The 17252-nt window shown below is 49.6% G+C and overlaps 1 protein-coding gene across 2 annotated transcripts in view; it reads left to right on the top strand.

Annotated features, from left to right (window-relative positions):
• Positions 1-17036, top strand: part of GNB1 (G protein subunit beta 1) — a 77134-nt gene extending 60098 nt beyond the window's left edge. The window contains exons 4-11 of one of the 2 annotated variants that reach the window (XM_027565166.1): positions 662-768; positions 4621-4684; positions 5753-5915; positions 11825-11891; positions 13246-13447; positions 14161-14377; positions 15048-15163; positions 15383-17036. In XM_027565166.1, the coding sequence (XP_027420967.1) occupies positions 662-768; positions 4621-4684; positions 5753-5915; positions 11825-11891; positions 13246-13447; positions 14161-14377; positions 15048-15154 (927 nt within the window). In that variant the 3' untranslated portion in view covers positions 15155-15163; positions 15383-17036. The remainder of the gene's footprint in view (positions 1-661; positions 769-4620; positions 4685-5752; positions 5916-11824; positions 11892-13245; positions 13448-14160; positions 14378-15047; positions 15164-15382) is intronic. The other variant, XM_027565165.1, reaches the window with a different exon arrangement.
• The last annotated feature ends 216 nt before the right edge of the window (positions 17037-17252 follow it).

Below are 17252 nucleotides of genomic sequence, written 5' to 3' on the forward strand. Positions count from 1 at the left end.
ATTCCTCCTTCTGTTGAGGATGATTACATTTTTTACATCATCTCAATGCTTTAGAAGCTATTGTTTAATTGGGGTTAAACAATAAGTTAAAGTTAGACTGCTGGGATCACCTGCATTTGAATTCTCAGATGCACTTTGGACTCTATGTTTTTTAAAGCCCACTGTGGTGACACACTTACTCCGTTTGTTGATCCAGAGTCATGAACGTCAGGCTCTTGTGTGCTGGGTGAACAGTACGTGTGCACATGCAATTTTGTGCCCTAAACTCCAGAGTGCAGGAGAGATGACCACTTTTGTCCAGCTCAGCACACACAGCACCAAGCAGTCTGTGTTCCTGGAGCCCTGTTAGATGGTGAGGAGACTGTAATTAGGAGGAAGAGCAGCCTTTGAGGGCCGGACAGAGGCAGGAGGAGCTGGGCCTGGATGGCCAGTTAGTGTGCTGATGGGGGCAGGAGGCTCTGGGCCAGCACCAAGCTGCTGCGCCTGCCGTGGGGCCTCACAATGGAGCGAGGCCGGGCTAACTGGCAGGAGCCAGGCAGGCACAGCCATCCAGGGCGGTGGCGTCACTGAGTATTGTGGGCGTGAAGGAGACTTCAGCAGCGGGGGCAGGGGGAGGGTGTGCCTCCCGTACTGTTAATTCTTGGTAACTTCTATTTTTAAGATCACAAACAACATCGACCCTGTGGGAAGAATCCAGATGCGCACCAGGAGGACGCTGAGGGGACACTTGGCCAAGATCTATGCCATGCACTGGGGCACCGACTCCAGGTGTGTGGGCCGGAACGCGGGCATGTGGGCATTCATGGTTGGGGCCAGAGCTCACAGGCTGGGATTGGTAAAGAAAAAACTGGGCACTGCTGTCAGACGTGTAGCACACAGGACAGCTGGCCACGCTGCCGTTCCCCTGTCACCACCCTCCCTTCAGCTTTGTCTTCCCAGCTCCATGGCACAGCGCCCGTGTCACCTCAGGATCGGGGGTACCTGTCCTCTGTGTCACCGGGGGGCTGACCTGTCCCCTCTGTGCCATCTTGAAGGGTGACCTGCCCACTGTGCCATGGCTCTTCTTTCCAGCCTGTTCTCATGGCCTCATGACCACATCCTCTCCTGGTTTTGGTGACCTGGTTCAGGGATCAGAAGCCAGTCCATGCGGTGTTGGGAGAGTTAAAACAGTGACGTGTGTGTCCTGAGGGCCTGCACTGGGGCACAGAGCATGTGCATGAGAGGTGCTGTCTCTGACTCTCCCTGGCCTGCCCGCCCCACCCCCTTTTCTCTAGCGATCCCTCTGTTCCTTGAATTCTGCCTGTGTTCACACCTCTTTCTAAGTGACTACTCACCATTCCTCTCTGGGCCTCCTTCCCCTTCCTCGTCCCCTGTTTCCCTTCACCTGCAGCATTGCCGAAATGAAATCCATCCAGCTCCTTCTATCTTCCTGTTGGAGGGTACTGGGAATCTTTCTCCACTTTTCCTCCCAAATAATTAAAGAAAAAGCCATGTGATGTTGTAACTGTAATGTGTTTTTTCAGATACCTAACATGTTATACTTTGAGCATCAGATGCTTTTCTTTGAGTTGCATTTTTTTCATGTTTTAATTGTCAGGAATTTTCTGCTTGGTATTTTTTTCCTTTGTTCGTGAAATTGGCTGCTTTAGTGTGTCCACAGCTATAGAACAAAAGATTCTATTTTTAGCTTGTTCTGTACAGTATCCCATATAATTCCAAATGCAAATGAGAGCTAACTTAGATCCTGTTAATGATGGCAATGATCAGAAAGAATAGAAGAGGAAAAAAGGAAAATTGCCCTTACTAATCCATCCATCTTAGACTCTTTTCTAAAAAAATAGATGGTAATCATATAGTGTCTTACCTTTGGGGTCTTTCCTGATCTGTGGGAACATCAGTGTCCTGGTTTGACAGGAAGTTGGATGGACAGTGATGTGTCACTTGTGTCCTGAGAGGTGACTGAGAGCTGTGGTCAAAGAACTATGGCAAGTGTGCGGCCAGAGCTGTGACGATGAAGAGAGGGGCTTAGGGGGCAGGGAACCCCTAGATTATGCAGGTGTCCTGACCACATCCTCAAGGCTCTGCATGCCCTCTGGTTCGAACACAAACTGTGCTTGGGAATCCGGTGGTGGAAGGTGCAAACGTGAGGAAGCAGCAGCTCCAATTCAGGGTCGTGGTCCCCAAGGAGCAGGGTCAGGCAGAGTACCCGGAAGGCTGCTGTGCACCACCTGGCCTGTTCACTTTCTTGGACGGTGTAGGGTACATGGACGTGTGTTTTACAGATGCTCTTCAAATGGCAATTACTGGTATAATGCCCTTACACGAGGGCTGTTTTATAATCATAAACCAGGAAAACAAAAAATGATACCAAGGAGAACTCCTGCTATCCAGAGCCCTTCGGAGACTTTCCCCCCTAGATAGCCATGTTTCTTGGAGAGTAAAATTTTCTACTTTAATATCAGAATTTTTTTTTTTTAATGTTTTGGATGTACATTTTGTTTATCGCATCTTCATAGACATCAAAGTTTATTATACAACTTTTTTCATGACTCAGGGTTAATGAGTCACAATAATAATTTGGCAATACCAGTTATTTTATTATATTTGTGTGGTTCATGGGTATTCTCAGACTATCACAGTAGTTAGCTGGTTGTATTTTAAAACTATAGGAGAGGGACTTGCCTGGTGGTCCAGTAGGTAAGACTCCACGTTCCCAGTGCAGGGGCCTGTATTTGATTCCTGGTCAGGGAACTAGATCCCACATGCCACAACTAAGAGTTCACATGCACCAGTGAAGACTGGAGATCCTTCGTGCCACAGCCAAGACCTGGCACAGCCAGATAAATAAATACTTTAAAAACAAGTGAATAAATTTAGAGATTTTTCAGGGGGAGATAAAGCTATAGGAGATGCCCACAGTGAGGCGTGTGGGTGTGTTTGTGTCAGTACGTATTACATGTATAATATGTTTATCAATGTATTGTAATTTGTATATATAAAGTCTACTTTTTATAATGTTTGAGAGTCTCTTTCAATCATGTGAATTAATGTTAAACCTTTTCTCCCTTTTCTGAAATCTGCCAAAGTGATACAGTTGAGAGGGAAACACTGCTAATCCATCCAGGCTTGTGAGTGTGCAGGAAGGGGAGGCCTTGGGACCCGGACTGGGGCTTTCAGCCTTCTCCTGGCTCTGCCTCTGTGCTCCGAGGAGGTGGGAGACAGAAGGAGCCAGGGCCTCATGGCAGTCCTCTTGGGGATTAAGAGGTGTGTCTTCTCTCACCTTCTGGGGGATCAGGGCTGCTTAAAGTTTACAACCCTGGGCACGTCAGCAGATATTAAGCTTTCTGACGAGGAGACCTTTGTAGAGGTGACCTTCCCAGGGGATGAGCTTCTTTACGTTGGCTCTGATGTTCCAGCCAACCTGTACTTAGAGGGGCTGAAAGTAATAGAGCCGCCAAGTGACCCTTGATCTGATACACAGGGTCTTTCAAGTGCCTGATGTATTTATAACTGCACCTCAAGGCAGGGATTTGCTTTAAGAAATTGCATCTCCAAAATAATAGAGTTGGAGCCTGCACTGGAATTAGTGTTGTCATGCAGAGCTGAACACATGTGTATTCCCTGCCAGACTCCACATGAAGGAGTCTGTGCATCAGAACATAAGATCAGTTGTCAGACTGACTCAAGTGATGGTACCTCCAGGTTTGAGCAGGTCAAGAAGCCAAATGCACTTGTGTCTGAGATGGTTGAGACTGTGTTTTGATGCAGTCTCTGAAATGACAGACCCTTCTCCGTGTCCACCCCACTGACAGGTCTCTCCATGGGTACCTTCTCACCCGTCCTGGAGCAGCGTCACCTGTAGGGCAGAGTCCCCAGGTTGTCCAGGAGGGGCTGGTTCCTGGAGTACTCGCGTTTGCAGTTCCTTTGCCTATTGGTCATGCTTTCCTTTGGCAACATCTGTCCCTCTGTGCAAATGCAGACAAAGCACCTCTTCAACACACAGGGTCTGTGCTTAGCCCAACTGACAGGAGCAAGAAACTTGGCACAAAAAATGTTCGTTAGGCTCTTCTGTGGGACCAGGCACAGCTGTGCTTTACATTGGCATCTCTCTTCAAGGCAGGTGGGAAGGCAGTTCCTTCATGGTTCTAGGAGACCTGGATTCCCATTTTGGTGAGAAATGGGTTATAAATTCTGAGTATCTAAAAACTTATTAGTCCTTTATGATTTTTATGTGTCAGAATGGAGCATAAAATTATATACTAAATATTTCCTACCACGTTTGACTCATGAAAGATCTGTGGGCTTCAGATCTGGTGTATGGCGACCAGAAACCCCCAGAGAGCAGCTCTAGGCAACCAGCGTGTCTTATCTGAATAGCTGAGGGGCTGCGGCTGGGTCTGCACCTGAAGACAGGCACCGTCAGGCCTGCACTCTTACCTGTGCGGGTGTTTTCTTCTCATGCTTTCAGAGTTGGTGTAACAATTAGAACTTGGCTGGGGATTATCTCAAGGGAATGTACCATTGAAGTATGTGTTAGTTGTCATGAGAATTTAGTTTTCATTTGCTGTCTTTGGGGAGGCTCCAGTGTTGCTGACGAGTTTGCTTTTGTCTCTGCTCCAGGCTTCTAGTCAGTGCCTCGCAGGATGGTAAACTTATTATCTGGGACAGCTACACCACAAACAAGGTAGGCACTGCAGACCATGACCTGGACCAGCCCGGGCAAAGGCGGGTGTTTAAACTCTGGGTTCACTTACGTACAGTTTGTAAAGGAGAGGGCGGAGGAGCACAGGGGTGTCACTTTTAGAGTAAAGTTGGTTTGGGCCAGATGGAAACCTGGTCACATAGCTGGCACGTGTAGCCTGTGCTGCCAGGCTGAACTCTTATGGCATGGTTGGTCTTCCCTACAAAGCAGGTGGAGGGAGGGCCTCCTCCATGTTTCTAGGAGCCAGGAATCCAATTTTAGCTCATGGGAAATCTCATGTTTTATTTAAAAATGCAGAAGTATAGTTTTCCATTAGTGACTAGTTTTCACAAGAAATAACCTGAAAGATATTATACTTTAAAGTATAAATTATTTAAAAAATTTAATCCAAGATTGTTCAATCCATATTGAATGGAAAAAGTATTGTCGTTGGTCTAAATGTGTATAGCAGACAAAATTCAGTTGTATTTTGCTGGAGAATACCAAATGTGTATAAAAAGATTGCGGTACTTAAATCTCAAACACAGGGAGGTGTGTTGTAGGATTAATTATAGTAATGTCTAGTTTGATTACTTCACTAAAAATACTTGAGTTTGTGAATTAATTTTATAGTCATTTTGATAGGCCAATGAAATGTTTTTGTCTTAACATGTAATTTCAATTTGGAGGCTTTGCTGGTATTCCTGAAGTGCCTGCCTGACTGTAATAAATCTGCATTTGGGATTCTCTGGTGGGCCAGTGGTTATGACTCCACATTTTCACTGCCAAAGGCCAGGGTTTGATCCCTGGTCAGGAAACTGATCCTAAAAGCCAAGCAGTGCAGCAATTAAAATAAAAACTCTACATTAAATTGTTGTGCAGCACTGAATTTCTAATTAAATTTTTCCTTCATTTGGCTACCCATAAAAATTATTTTCAAACTAATTTTGGCCAGTGTCTTGCCGTGTCACCTCTGGGGCAGTGACAGTTGAAGACAAGAAGCAGGATCCCAGTGTCGGTAGGCGATGTGTCTGAGCCGCACGCTCACATCATGTGTGTTCTGCCCTTCAGGTCCATGCCATCCCTCTGCGCTCCTCGTGGGTCATGACGTGCGCTTATGCCCCTTCTGGGAACTACGTGGCCTGTGGAGGCCTGGATAACATCTGCTCCATTTACAATCTGAAAACTCGTGAAGGGAATGTACGTGTGAGTCGTGAGCTGGCTGGACACACAGGTACACATTCTCATCAATAAAGTCACAGTCATGTGTGCTGTGGCCAGGCATTATTAGTTCCGTTCTATGGACACTTGCCTCTTCTCAGTAGTTGTTTTATGAGATTGGCTGCAGTAATGGCCAGAGATACTCTGAAAGTGAAATCAAAGACAGGCCTTGATACACTTTTACCAGTAGGAAGCCTTTGGGTTTAAGTCACTATAGTGTCTGGTTTTCAAGGATCCTGGGTACTTGGGTCACTGTGTAGTAGCTGGTGGCCCACTTCTTTCCATATCAGCATGACATAGTTCATTCTCTTCTCTGCTTCTGAACCATATTCATCTTGAGCACTTTTCCACAAGGGTTTCCTAATCTAAACACGCATGTTACACATACCTGTGTCCACTTGTGCACACACATATGCACCCTGACTGATTACTGACCAGCACTCATGCTGCACAGGGCGGAACAGTCCTGTAGGCCCGGGTCTCCTGAACGGAGCCTGCTGGAACTGTTAGATAGTGGGTTGTTTTAAGTTCAATTTACCTGTGACAATTATTATTCATTACAAAAGACATAACATTTCTGGAAAAGAAGGTCTCACCCCAGTTATTTTACTTCTCTTGCTGTATCCTCATTCACAACTACACCCTCTGCTCATGTATTTCACATGCAACCAGAGAATTATCATAGTTACTGGCGTCCTTTTGACATCATTCAGACATTGTGTCTGTTAAATTGATTCTGGCCGGTTAATTGTATATTCTTAAATTTTTAAAGATACACTGCCTGTATTGTACTGATTTCTGTTCTGTGTCATTTCCTGCCTTTTGTTGGCTTTGGGGTTGCTTCCTTCTTAACTCTAGCTTCTTATTAAGGTGGAACCTTAGGCCTTCCTTCTTTTTCAAATTGAGCCTTTAAAGCTGTAAACTCCCCTCCAAGTGTGGCTTTAGCTATGTTGTCATTCAGTGGAAATATGTTTAGCACCATTTTGATAACCTGTTGTTTCTGATTAAATGCAGTTATGTTCAGAAACAATGTTCTGTATTGGTTGAGTTTTTACATTTGTGGAGGCTCACTTCCCGAGGAGCAGGTGGTCTGACAAGGACGTGCTGCGTGTGCTCAGGAGGCCAGGCTGTGGGGCAGTTCTCAGTGTGTTTGTCAGAGCAGGACTTTGACGCTATTCACATTTTCTGTGTCTTTAGTTTTGTAAGTTGCTGAGGTGGGGTGGATTTCTCTCTTTCTCCCTTCATTCTGGGCATTTCTGCTTCTTGTATTCTGACTTATGTCAGTGGAAGCAGTTATGTTCCTGACTGTCATTCTTAAGAACTGACCCTCTTCCTCTCTCAGAACCTCTGCTGGAAAGTAGGCTTTATCTGATGTTCTTGCAACCATTCCAGCCTTCTTAGGCTGACTGTTTGCATGGTGTATTTCTTCCGTCTGCGTAACTGGGTTTATAAACACAGTCCGTTGTCTACTCTGCATGTCTCTGTCTCTCTAGTAGTGTGAGCTCCGTGTCTGCTCCCTGCATTACAGATGGACTGGGGTTTATGATGACCTCTCCTTTCCCGCCTTCTTTTGGGTTACCTGATTGTTTAGAATTCTATTTTATAGTTGTATCTGTTGGCTTCTTGGTTACCTCTTTGAATTATATTTTAGGGGTTATGTAGGGATTACAGCGTACATTAACGATTCTTAAGGTGCGGCCAATTTTGTTGAGTCCATTTACGTGAAAGGCAAGAGTCTTGTAGCCATAAATGTCCATTTCCTGCCCTTCCTTACCCTTTAGAAACTTTTCTTTTTTTAGGTCTTGCATCCTTGTGTGTTATAAGCCCCCAGTATATTGTTACACTTTTTCCTTTAAACATGCTTAGCCATTTGAAGAAAATTGAATAGTCTTTTACATTTACTCAAGTCTGTACCATTTCTGGTGCTCATTCCTTCCTGTAGATATGCGCTTTCTCCTGGGTGCCCTTCAGCCTGAGGGGCTTGCTTTAGCACTTCTTACAGTTGGTTTGTATCTCAGCAAGGAATTCTGTCTGTCCTCACCTGAAAATACTGACTATCCTTCAGTCCTGAAGAATATTTTTGCTGATATATTTCATTGGGGTTGGTATTATTTTCTTTTAGCATTTTAAAGATTTTTCTTTATTTTTCAGCAGTTTGACTGATGTGCCTTGGAGTGATTTTCTTTGTTTATTGTGCTTCAACACCTTGACTTGGTAAACTTCTGTCTTTCACTAAATTGGGGAAATTTTAGAGGTCCACTTTCTGTGCTTGGTGCTCTCTGCTGTGCATTCACGTCATCTCTTAGATTACACCTCCCGCTTCTCCATAGCCGTCCTCTAGTGCATGTGACTTCTGTCACCTCCATGGTGGTGTTAAGACCACCCAGCAAGCCATTTAAGTCAGATGTTTACTTGTTCAATTCTACAATTTGTTTGCTTTTTAAAAAATGGTTCTCGTTTCTCTGCTGAGATTTCCTGTCTTTTTTAATTTATAATGAGCATAGGATCTTTGTCAGCTGTTCCAAGAGCTGCCTTTAGAATTCTTGTCTGCCAGTTCTAGCAGTCAGTCCCTTGAGGTTGGTCTTGGTGGCTCCTTCCTCTCAAATGTAGGTGACATTTTCCTGCTTCTTGGTGCATCTAGTGATTTGACTTGTATCCTGGGCTTTTGCGGCTGTTGTATTGTGCAGACTACTCTCCTGGAATCCTGCCGTGTGGTCCTGTGGGCAGCAGCCATGCTGTGTGGGCTCAGCTGCCTTGCCTGTGTGTGCTTTGGACAGATGTGGGGGAGTCGGTGTGTGATTTTTTAGGGCCTTGTATGGCTTTCTCCTTTCTAGGTTTTCTTCTTTCACTTTCTGGCTGTGGTTGCCCAGAACCCTTAACTGGCTGCTCAAGGAAGTTGGGCCACAGATATGCTGTCTGAGGTGTGGCTGCGTGGTTGTGGCTGTCGCAGGAGGGGACCTGCCTGCAGGCACAGCACCTGAAAAGCAAGGTCCCCCAGTGCCTCCAAGTGCAGGCTTCCCTGCAGTTTGTCGTCTGCTGCTTCCAGTGTTTGTAGGAGTTTGCTTTATATTTGTCCAGAGCTCATAGTTGTTATAGGAAGGTTACTCCTGGGGGTGGAACCCAGCCTAGCCTGCCTGCCCCATCCTTGTGAACGGGGCTTCTGTCCAGTGAGCACCCTTCATAAGACACTTTGCTTACAGTGTCAGTGAACTCACAACACTTAAAAAACGTTCTTACTGTTTATCAATCTTTTATTATCCAGTTCAGTGTATGGACTTCCATTTTTAATTAAATCTTTTAAATTTTTTAACACTTTGTTTGCTGAAAGAAAAAATAAAACTAGTATTAGAATGCATTAGAAATTGTGTTTCCTTCATGCATTGTGAACTCTTACTTCTTGAGAGCTGAGTGGTATGTTTTAAACATTCGACATCTTAAGGGTATTTGTGACTTCAGACATGATGCTTCAGATCAGTAAAGGTTAATGTTCGATGAGCTTCACGTAGCCTCCCTTTAGTCGGGCGAGGGTGTGAAAGGTCAGTGGACTCAGTAGATTGGAGCATGTGTGGTCTGTCTCGTCTCTGTCCTTCCTAACTTCATCTGAGGGCATTGGTAGCCCTCATTCAGGCGTCTCAGGCCTGAGCATTAAGCCAGGGTTGGGACATTTTCTTGAAGGATCTTAGAACTCAGTTGCAATAAAACCCATCTGGGTGCTCTTCTCAGCAGGCCCTCATGCTTGATGGTGTCTGCAGAGTCGGGGCAGGCATCAAGCTTGTACAGCCTCAAGAAGGAGGCTCTTGTGAGCAGTTTCATGTTGCTGTTGTTTCTATAAGATACGGGGCCCACCTGGAGCAAGCCGAGATTCCTTCTTTCAAGTTGGCCTCCCAGGCTGTGGGAGCGCTTGCGGGGCCGAGGGAGCACCTGTCAGACGGCGCTCTGTCCTCACATGTCTCATCTAAGTTGTCTGTCTTGCAGAGTGCAAGGTGCCCTCTGGAAACTACTCAGGGACTGAGCATCCAGCCTTGAGACTGAGTGTTTGTTGTTGTTGAGACTACATTACATACAGAATAACCTTTTGAGTGCTGTTTTGGCAAAAAGGCATTATTAGATCATGTGTTTGAGAAATCAGTAATGCCCTGAAAGTGCCTTTTTCTTTCCTGACCCTCCCATCCCAGTGCAGACGAGTGTCTTCCTGGGATCGCCTGGTCAGGAGTTTAGCCCGAACTTCCTTGGGGCCGTGATGGCCCGCCGTCCTGCGGTGGCGAGCGCTTCATGTTTGTGGGCTGGCTGTCTTTGCTGTCCGGGGCCCCTGGCCTGTTGGTTCCTTTTTCCGTGACAGGAGCCAGCAGGGTGGGCTGTAGGAGGAGAGAGGGCCCGTCCTGCTTCATCCCAGGCCTCCTCCCTCTGGACCGTGGCCTGCTTGTCCCTCCATCAGGCCGTCCTGCTGCCACTCGGGTCTCAGAGAGGCCCTGCACACCCCCACTCGGTGCCATGTTTGTCTGTTTCCCTGACCCTCTGGGACTCTGGAAAGGCACCAGTGCCTGGGCCAGCCACCTTTCTGCTGAGGACACACACAGGGATACATGTGCACACACAAACTGCAGGGAAGAGGTCCTGCTGAGGGCACACAGGCACACTCACGTGCACACACCCACACTCTTGGGAAAGGGATTCTACTTAGGGTGCACACATTGCACAAACACGCACACACACACACATACACACACACACACCCCCATGAGGAAGGGTTCTGGTGAGGGCACACACATACAGGTACACATAAATTCATATACAGCCAGGGGGAAGGGATTTTGTTAAGGGCACACAAGCACAGTGCTCTTTCCAGTCGGCTGTGCTCTCCAGTCGGACAGGGTAGTGCTGGAGGCTCCAGGACTGGATCCTGGAAGACTGGCTTGTATGAGGGTGGCAGTGTGCCAGGAAGTGAGAGCTGTTCTTGGAGAGGAGCTCGGGGACCTTGGGAGGAGCCCCTGAGGGCACCCATGTGGTCCCCGGTGTCCTGTGGACATGATGTGGACTCTAGGGAGCACTTGACCACATGTCCTTGTCTAGGCACAGAACTGATATTCTGAAATTGTCTCTCTTTCTTCTATGGGAGACAGTGAGGTAATATGTTAGGTAAAGGCTTTGTTTTCTCAACAACCTTATGCTTTCCATATCAGCAGCTGTCATCAGGCTTCTCCTCTCTTGGTGTGTATTTTGTCTTTGGTTTTACTGAGTGACACAGCATCACACGTGGCTCTGTGTGGCCTGGGAAGAGCCGGCTGGGGTCAGGGGCTGCCCTGCCACTGTCCCTGGGCCTCCCGGGTGGGGTGCTCACTCCATATATGCAGTCCTCAGAGTCACTTGTGCTAAGACAACAGAGATGGTGGTGAACAGGGCTTATTCAGGAGAAATCAAATGTAGGCCCTACAGAATGGATCTTCTTCGTGTTTGCCCTTCCTTATTCCAAAAGGGGATGCAGGCTGGGACCTGGCCTTGGTGCGAGGCTCTGCCTCACCTCTCATGCTGTTGGGGTCGCGGAACTGAGTGACACACAGCGGTTTCCACGCTGAGCCCGCACTTGTCCCACAGAAGCAGGTCTGCCTCCGTCTCTGCACCCCAGTCTCTTGCCCCTGCAGACCCTCCGTCCTGGCTCCTCCTGCCACGTCAGGGGCCGGGAGGACGCGTGTGTGCTCAGGGCGCCTCCTTCCTCCTCGTGCCCAGTCCTGTGGCTCTGCTGTTGCCCGCAGTGCCTGCAGTCTGTGTGGCTTTGTCCCTCTTTCCAGCACACAGGGCAGGGCCACAGGTAGTGGACGTGGCGTTTGCCTCACCTTGCGTGGGCCTTCCCACAGTGGTCACTCCATTTACAAGATGTAGAGTCAGGTGCTTACAGCTGGGGCCATTGTTGGGTCTGTTTTCCAGGTTACCTGTCCTGCTGCCGTTTTCTGGATGACAATCAGATTGTTACCAGCTCTGGAGACACCACCTGGTGAGTCCTAGTGCGCTGAACCTGTCTCACACTGTTCTCCCCGCCGCGCAGCTGAGCCACAGGAAAGCCCTCAGCTAGGCCACTGTAACTGGACACGGCTCTGGGGCTTCAGACATGGTGCAGAGAGGTGGGCCAGTTCGTGGTGATCTGTGTAGATGTGAAGTTTCAGTTTTGAACAACTAAGAACTGATTTTGAAACGAGAGCTCTGCGTGGAACACCTGCTTGTCTCTTCCTCACAGTTCACCTTCCTGGGCCACAGTTAATAGCCTTGGGGGGTGTGCTTCAGCCCCCTCAGGTGAGCGCTGCCTCCCTCTGGGCTCTGAGCACAGCTTCAAAGTAGCAGGTGTCCCAGGAGTTTCCTCCACCTTATTGGTGGAAGACACTGAAACTCTGTGAAGTGTTCACTTGTGGCACCAACACACATCCTTTAAAATCATTGAGAAGTTGAGTCATTTCAGGCTCCCACTGTCCCTGTGGGTTTTTCTGGTTCTTTGAGGCAAGATGCGGTGGCTGAGAGCCAGCAGGCCACATGGGAGGGCGGGACCCCTGGCCAGCCCTGCTCGGTAAGGTGTCCTTCGTGTGTATGCTCACTGAAGATCTGCAGTCTGTCTTAACTGCCAGTTTGGGAAGAACCTCTGATTAGAAGGTATTTTTGGAAGCTTTTTCACTTGGGAGGGATGTTTTTTGGACTTGGGGTGGAGGGGTTGTCTTTCTTCCTTCCTGCTTGTCCCTCAGGCCCTAGAGAGGGGTCCCCCATGCTTAGATGTGGGGGCTGGGTTGAGCTGGTTTTCTGTGAGGCCGACAGGGAACAAGGAGCATCTGATGGCCTTGCTTCTGTCGGGGAAGCACAGAAACAGTGCATACGTCCTTGCCACACTGCTGTGTCTCACTTTTCTCTGGCCTAGAGTAGCCTCTCGAGCTGATAGCCATGGGCCCCAGCCTTGGCTCTGTCCCATGGAGTGCTCTCCCCACAGTGACCCAGCCTCTGGGCTCCGGTGGGCATGGAGCTGTCCAGCAGGGGCACCAACTGGAGGCCTTCTGCTGCCCCTTATGAGCCCCTGCAGGGCTCAGGTGTGCGGCCCAGCCCACAAGTGTCCCCGCTGGACTGGGACTCAGCTCCCTCTTCTGCTGATGTGTGAGCTGGTGTGAGAATCAGAGAAGCCCCAGGTGGACTCACCCATGTCGTGTGTGTGCTTGGCTCTGTAACAACCCATTTGAGCAAAGTCACTACAGGATGCGGATCTGTCTTATGTGAAGTGTGGATGTTGGCTGCAGGCCTGGGGGTTTGAGGGAGTTTGTTGCGTGTCTGGTCTTCCAAGCAAGGGGGTGACCCCTGTCGTTGCTCTGTTCTAGTGCCCTGTGGGACATCGAGACTGGCCAGCAGACGACCACATTCACTGGACACACCGGAGACGTCATGAGCCTTTCACTCGCTCCGGACACCAGACTGTTTGTCTCTGGTGCTTGTGACGCTTCAGCCAAACTCTGGGACGTGCGAGAAGGGATGTGCCGGCAAACCTTCACCGGCCATGAGTCCGATATCAATGCCATCTGTGTGAGTTGAGGTCACAGGTGTGGGTCAGGGCCCCTGGCTGGCCGTCAGCAGGTTGGAGTCCTCAGGAGCTGCAGCTGTGTCAGCCAGTTGGAAAATGTTTTCAGGGCTAGGTGTTCACTCTTTTCTATGCAAATACAGTCGAATGGACAAAAACTCCCTGTGGGAGACTTAGCTGTGATTCGCTCTGTCCCAGTGAGGCCCGCATGTGTTCTACTCCCAGGGTGACCGACCAGTGACTGACCATGAGGCTTCCTCCCGTCGAGGGCAAATAGTCCCGTAACTGACCCTGTCAGGCCAGCCTCTGTGGGGCTCTGAGGGCACAGCAGTGGAGGGAGCCTGCCCCCGTCCACGTTGCCCTGACAGGAGGGCCTGGCCATCTGAGGAGCTGGAGGTGGGGAGGGGGAGAAAGTGTCTGCTTGCTGAGCCATCCTTCATGTGGTCAGGTGGCCTGACTCCAGCGCCTGTGGGCACCCAGCCGTGGGCGACAGCCACACTCTTGCTGTTCCTTGGGACCATGATGGTGACGGGAAGCCAACTCTTTGCCCAGGTCTGGTCCCTCCTGGTCCCTGCACAGCGTCTGCTGTTGCGGCCAGAGCCTGGTCCTAGCTGGTCTCCAACTCCTATGCCCACAGTACCCTGCGTGGGGCAGTCTGTGTTTCCAGTGTTTCTTTCTGTCCATTTGCAAACTGTCACGGCTTGCTTGCTCTTTACAGTTCTTCCCGAACGGCAATGCATTTGCCACTGGCTCAGACGATGCCACCTGCCGGCTGTTCGACCTCCGTGCGGACCAGGAGCTCATGACCTACTCCCATGACAACATCATCTGCGGGATCACCTCCGTCTCCTTCTCCAAGAGCGGGCGCCTCCTTCTCGCAGGGTACGACGACTTCAACTGCAACGTCTGGGACGCCCTCAAGGCCGACAGGGCAGGTAGGCAGCTGCCGGGCCTCGCTGGGTCTGCAGATAGATGGGGCACATGTCAGCTGCGACATGTGGGCTGGCAGAAGGACAGGAGCCAGGCCCTGGCACCAGAAGCTCTTGGCGGTGCCATGTGGCTCATGCAGGCAGGACCAGGCCAGCCACGTCCTCGTAACACCCTCCCATTGTAGAGCTGGGGCACAGGTTCAGCAGGGACCCCTGGAAGCACAGGTTGGAGCGCAAAGTGAAGTATGTGGTTGTCAAGTGTACTGAAGGAAGTTGTACAGATGAGAACTTGCTGTCTCAGTGCTGGAGAGGGAGCATGGCTGTTGGCCTGTGGCCTTCTCTGGGGCCCCTCTTCTTCTCCTGCTCCCCTGAGTGCCCCCAGGTCTGCAGCCTCTGTCCTGAGATCACGGGGTGCTCTGAGATACAGCTTCAGATTCCTCTGGAAAGACGTGGCTGATGATTGTCCAAGCACTGACCACTGAGTGTCACAGGGCGCCCTGTCTGGGGGGAGGGGGTCGCTGAGCCTGTCCTGAAGGCCCACCCTCTGTGCTGTGCTCTTTGTGTTGGGATCCTTTCCTCACCACCAAGGCCTGGCAGGGACTGGATGTGGGGGTTTCTGGGTCCACTTCAGCAAGTGGCTGGACCCCAGGCTGACCACACTGTCCTCTGCCCCCAGGGGTCTTGGCCGGGCATGACAACCGCGTGAGCTGCCTGGGGGTAACTGATGACGGGATGGCCGTGGCGACGGGATCCTGGGACAGCTTCCTCAAAATCTGGAACTAACCCTGACAGGTAAGAGGCAGCCCACACCCTTCCCTGCTTGCAGCGCCACGTTTCTCACAACATGGGGGGAGCTGTGGGTTGGGGCTCCTGGAGTCATTTGGATGTGGCTGCTCTGGGCTCGCAGGCAGGTGAGCTCTGTGGTTAGCCTGAGTACTTGCTGTGCCCCCATCCTGAGCGGGTACAGCTGCCATGCCACTCTTCATGGTCTCTCAATTCTGTTTAAAACAGCAGGTGGACGCCACAGTGACTGGAAGACCATTCCAGCCTTGGAGCGTTGCAGATAGCATTTCCCATCTACCCCTACTAACGCGGACGCCCTGCACCCCTCAGAACTTCAAAAGGGCAAGACCTTCCCCTCACTTATTGCTGAAACCAAGAGCACAATTCCCACTGAGAGAAGAATCTCTGTGCTGTAACTAAAACGAATCGTGCATTCCTTCCGGGACCATTGTCTTTGTTTTCTTTTTTTGTTTGTTTTGAATGAATTTAAAAGGAAATACTATAATAAAAATGTTAACAAGAAGGTAAACTTGAGTGTAATTGTAAGACAGACACACCTTTTTACTAGTTTATTTGAAATCTTGATCAATAATCCTGTTTGGTGATGTTCATGCAAAACAATTTGAGGACTTCATCTTGTAATTGACTCTGAATTCTAGATTGTGTTTGTAACAGGATTTTGCAGACATGATTCATATTTCCTTCTTAAAATATATTTCTTTCTGCTCGTAGTTAAACAGAGAAGGAGGGTCTGGTGTGGCCTCTCTGAGATTGTTAATGATGTAAATTTAGTCCCTGGTTTTTTTTACTTCCGTCTCGTGTCACATGACCGTCGTGCGCATGGTGTAGAAGGATGATGCTGAGAAGTCAAGGAACTGAGCACGCGGACGAACAGTGGCCGCGTCAGGCGCCTTTCCCCCAACCCACCCTCTCCCCTCAGTTTGGTTTTTAGTCTCACCCGGTCTCCTTGTGAAGTTGGAGGGAGGCTGACACAACAGCGCGACACTACCCTGTGCCCCGCCCGGCCATCACGAGCCTCCGTCCTCAAGAGCGGTGCCGTCCTGTGCGTGGAGAGTCAGTCAGTTATTTGTGTATGAAACAATGTACAAATCAATGTTTTGAAAATAATGATCTCAAACTTTCTAAGTTAAATTTTAAAAAACCTGATCGTTTGCCATATGGGGTGGGTTTGCTCTTAGAACCGCATGCTGTAGAAATGCTCACAGTGCATATAGGACTCAGTCCTTAGATGTTCCTTTTCTTTTAAGAAATAACCTCTTTGAAGTTGTGACGTCGCGCTCTGTCCACTTCGCGTCGCCCCTCTGTGCACACGCATCGCATTGGAGGCCGTGCAGTTAGCGGCTCTACACGCTCGCCTGGCGAGATGTCACTGTTTTCTTTCTTTAAAAAAACAAGTCCTGTTCCAAAATCGTTGTTGGATGGGGTGGGGGGTGTACAGGGAACGGAGTCCCTGGCCTCCCTTATGGATTCCTCACGGCCCACCTCTCCCGGGAACCAGCCTTTGTGCTGAGGCAGACCACTTTTCTAACACGCAGATGTCCCTGGTTCCGTGCGCGTCCAGTGTTGGGCAGCGGTGCTGGGACAATGCGGGCCTCCTCCCCGTACCAGCGCCCCCGTAGCGGCAGCAGTGGCTTCTCCACCTGTGTTTGCACCATCCTGTGCGCCCTGTGCCCTGGACCCGCAGAGAGTGGGATGAGCCCCCGCCCCCGTCGGCACCTCTGTAGAGCTCTCTGCACCCTGTCCCTCACCTTTTGTATTTAATTTTAAAGTCAATGTACTGCAAGGAAGCTGGATGCAAGATAGATCCTATATTCAACTGTACTGTTATTTAAGATGTAATAAAGCAGTTTGACATGAGGGATCTTGGCGTGACTGCTCATTTGTGGGGCTGTTTCGGTGTCTGGAGGCAGCTGCCTCCCCTGCTGCACACTCTTCTGTCCATGTCCCTTGTCCCCATCACAGTTCAGTCACTTAGTCGTGTCCAACTCTGCGACCCCATGAACCGCAGCACGCCAGGCCTCCCTGTCCATCACCAACTCCCGGCGTTTACCCATGAAAGGGTGGCTGGTCCTCAGAT

Source organism: Bos indicus x Bos taurus, chromosome 16 (assembly GCF_003369695.1).
Source record: "Bos indicus x Bos taurus breed Angus x Brahman F1 hybrid chromosome 16, Bos_hybrid_MaternalHap_v2.0, whole genome shotgun sequence".
NCBI classification, from domain to species: domain Eukaryota; kingdom Metazoa; phylum Chordata; class Mammalia; order Artiodactyla; family Bovidae; genus Bos; species Bos indicus x Bos taurus.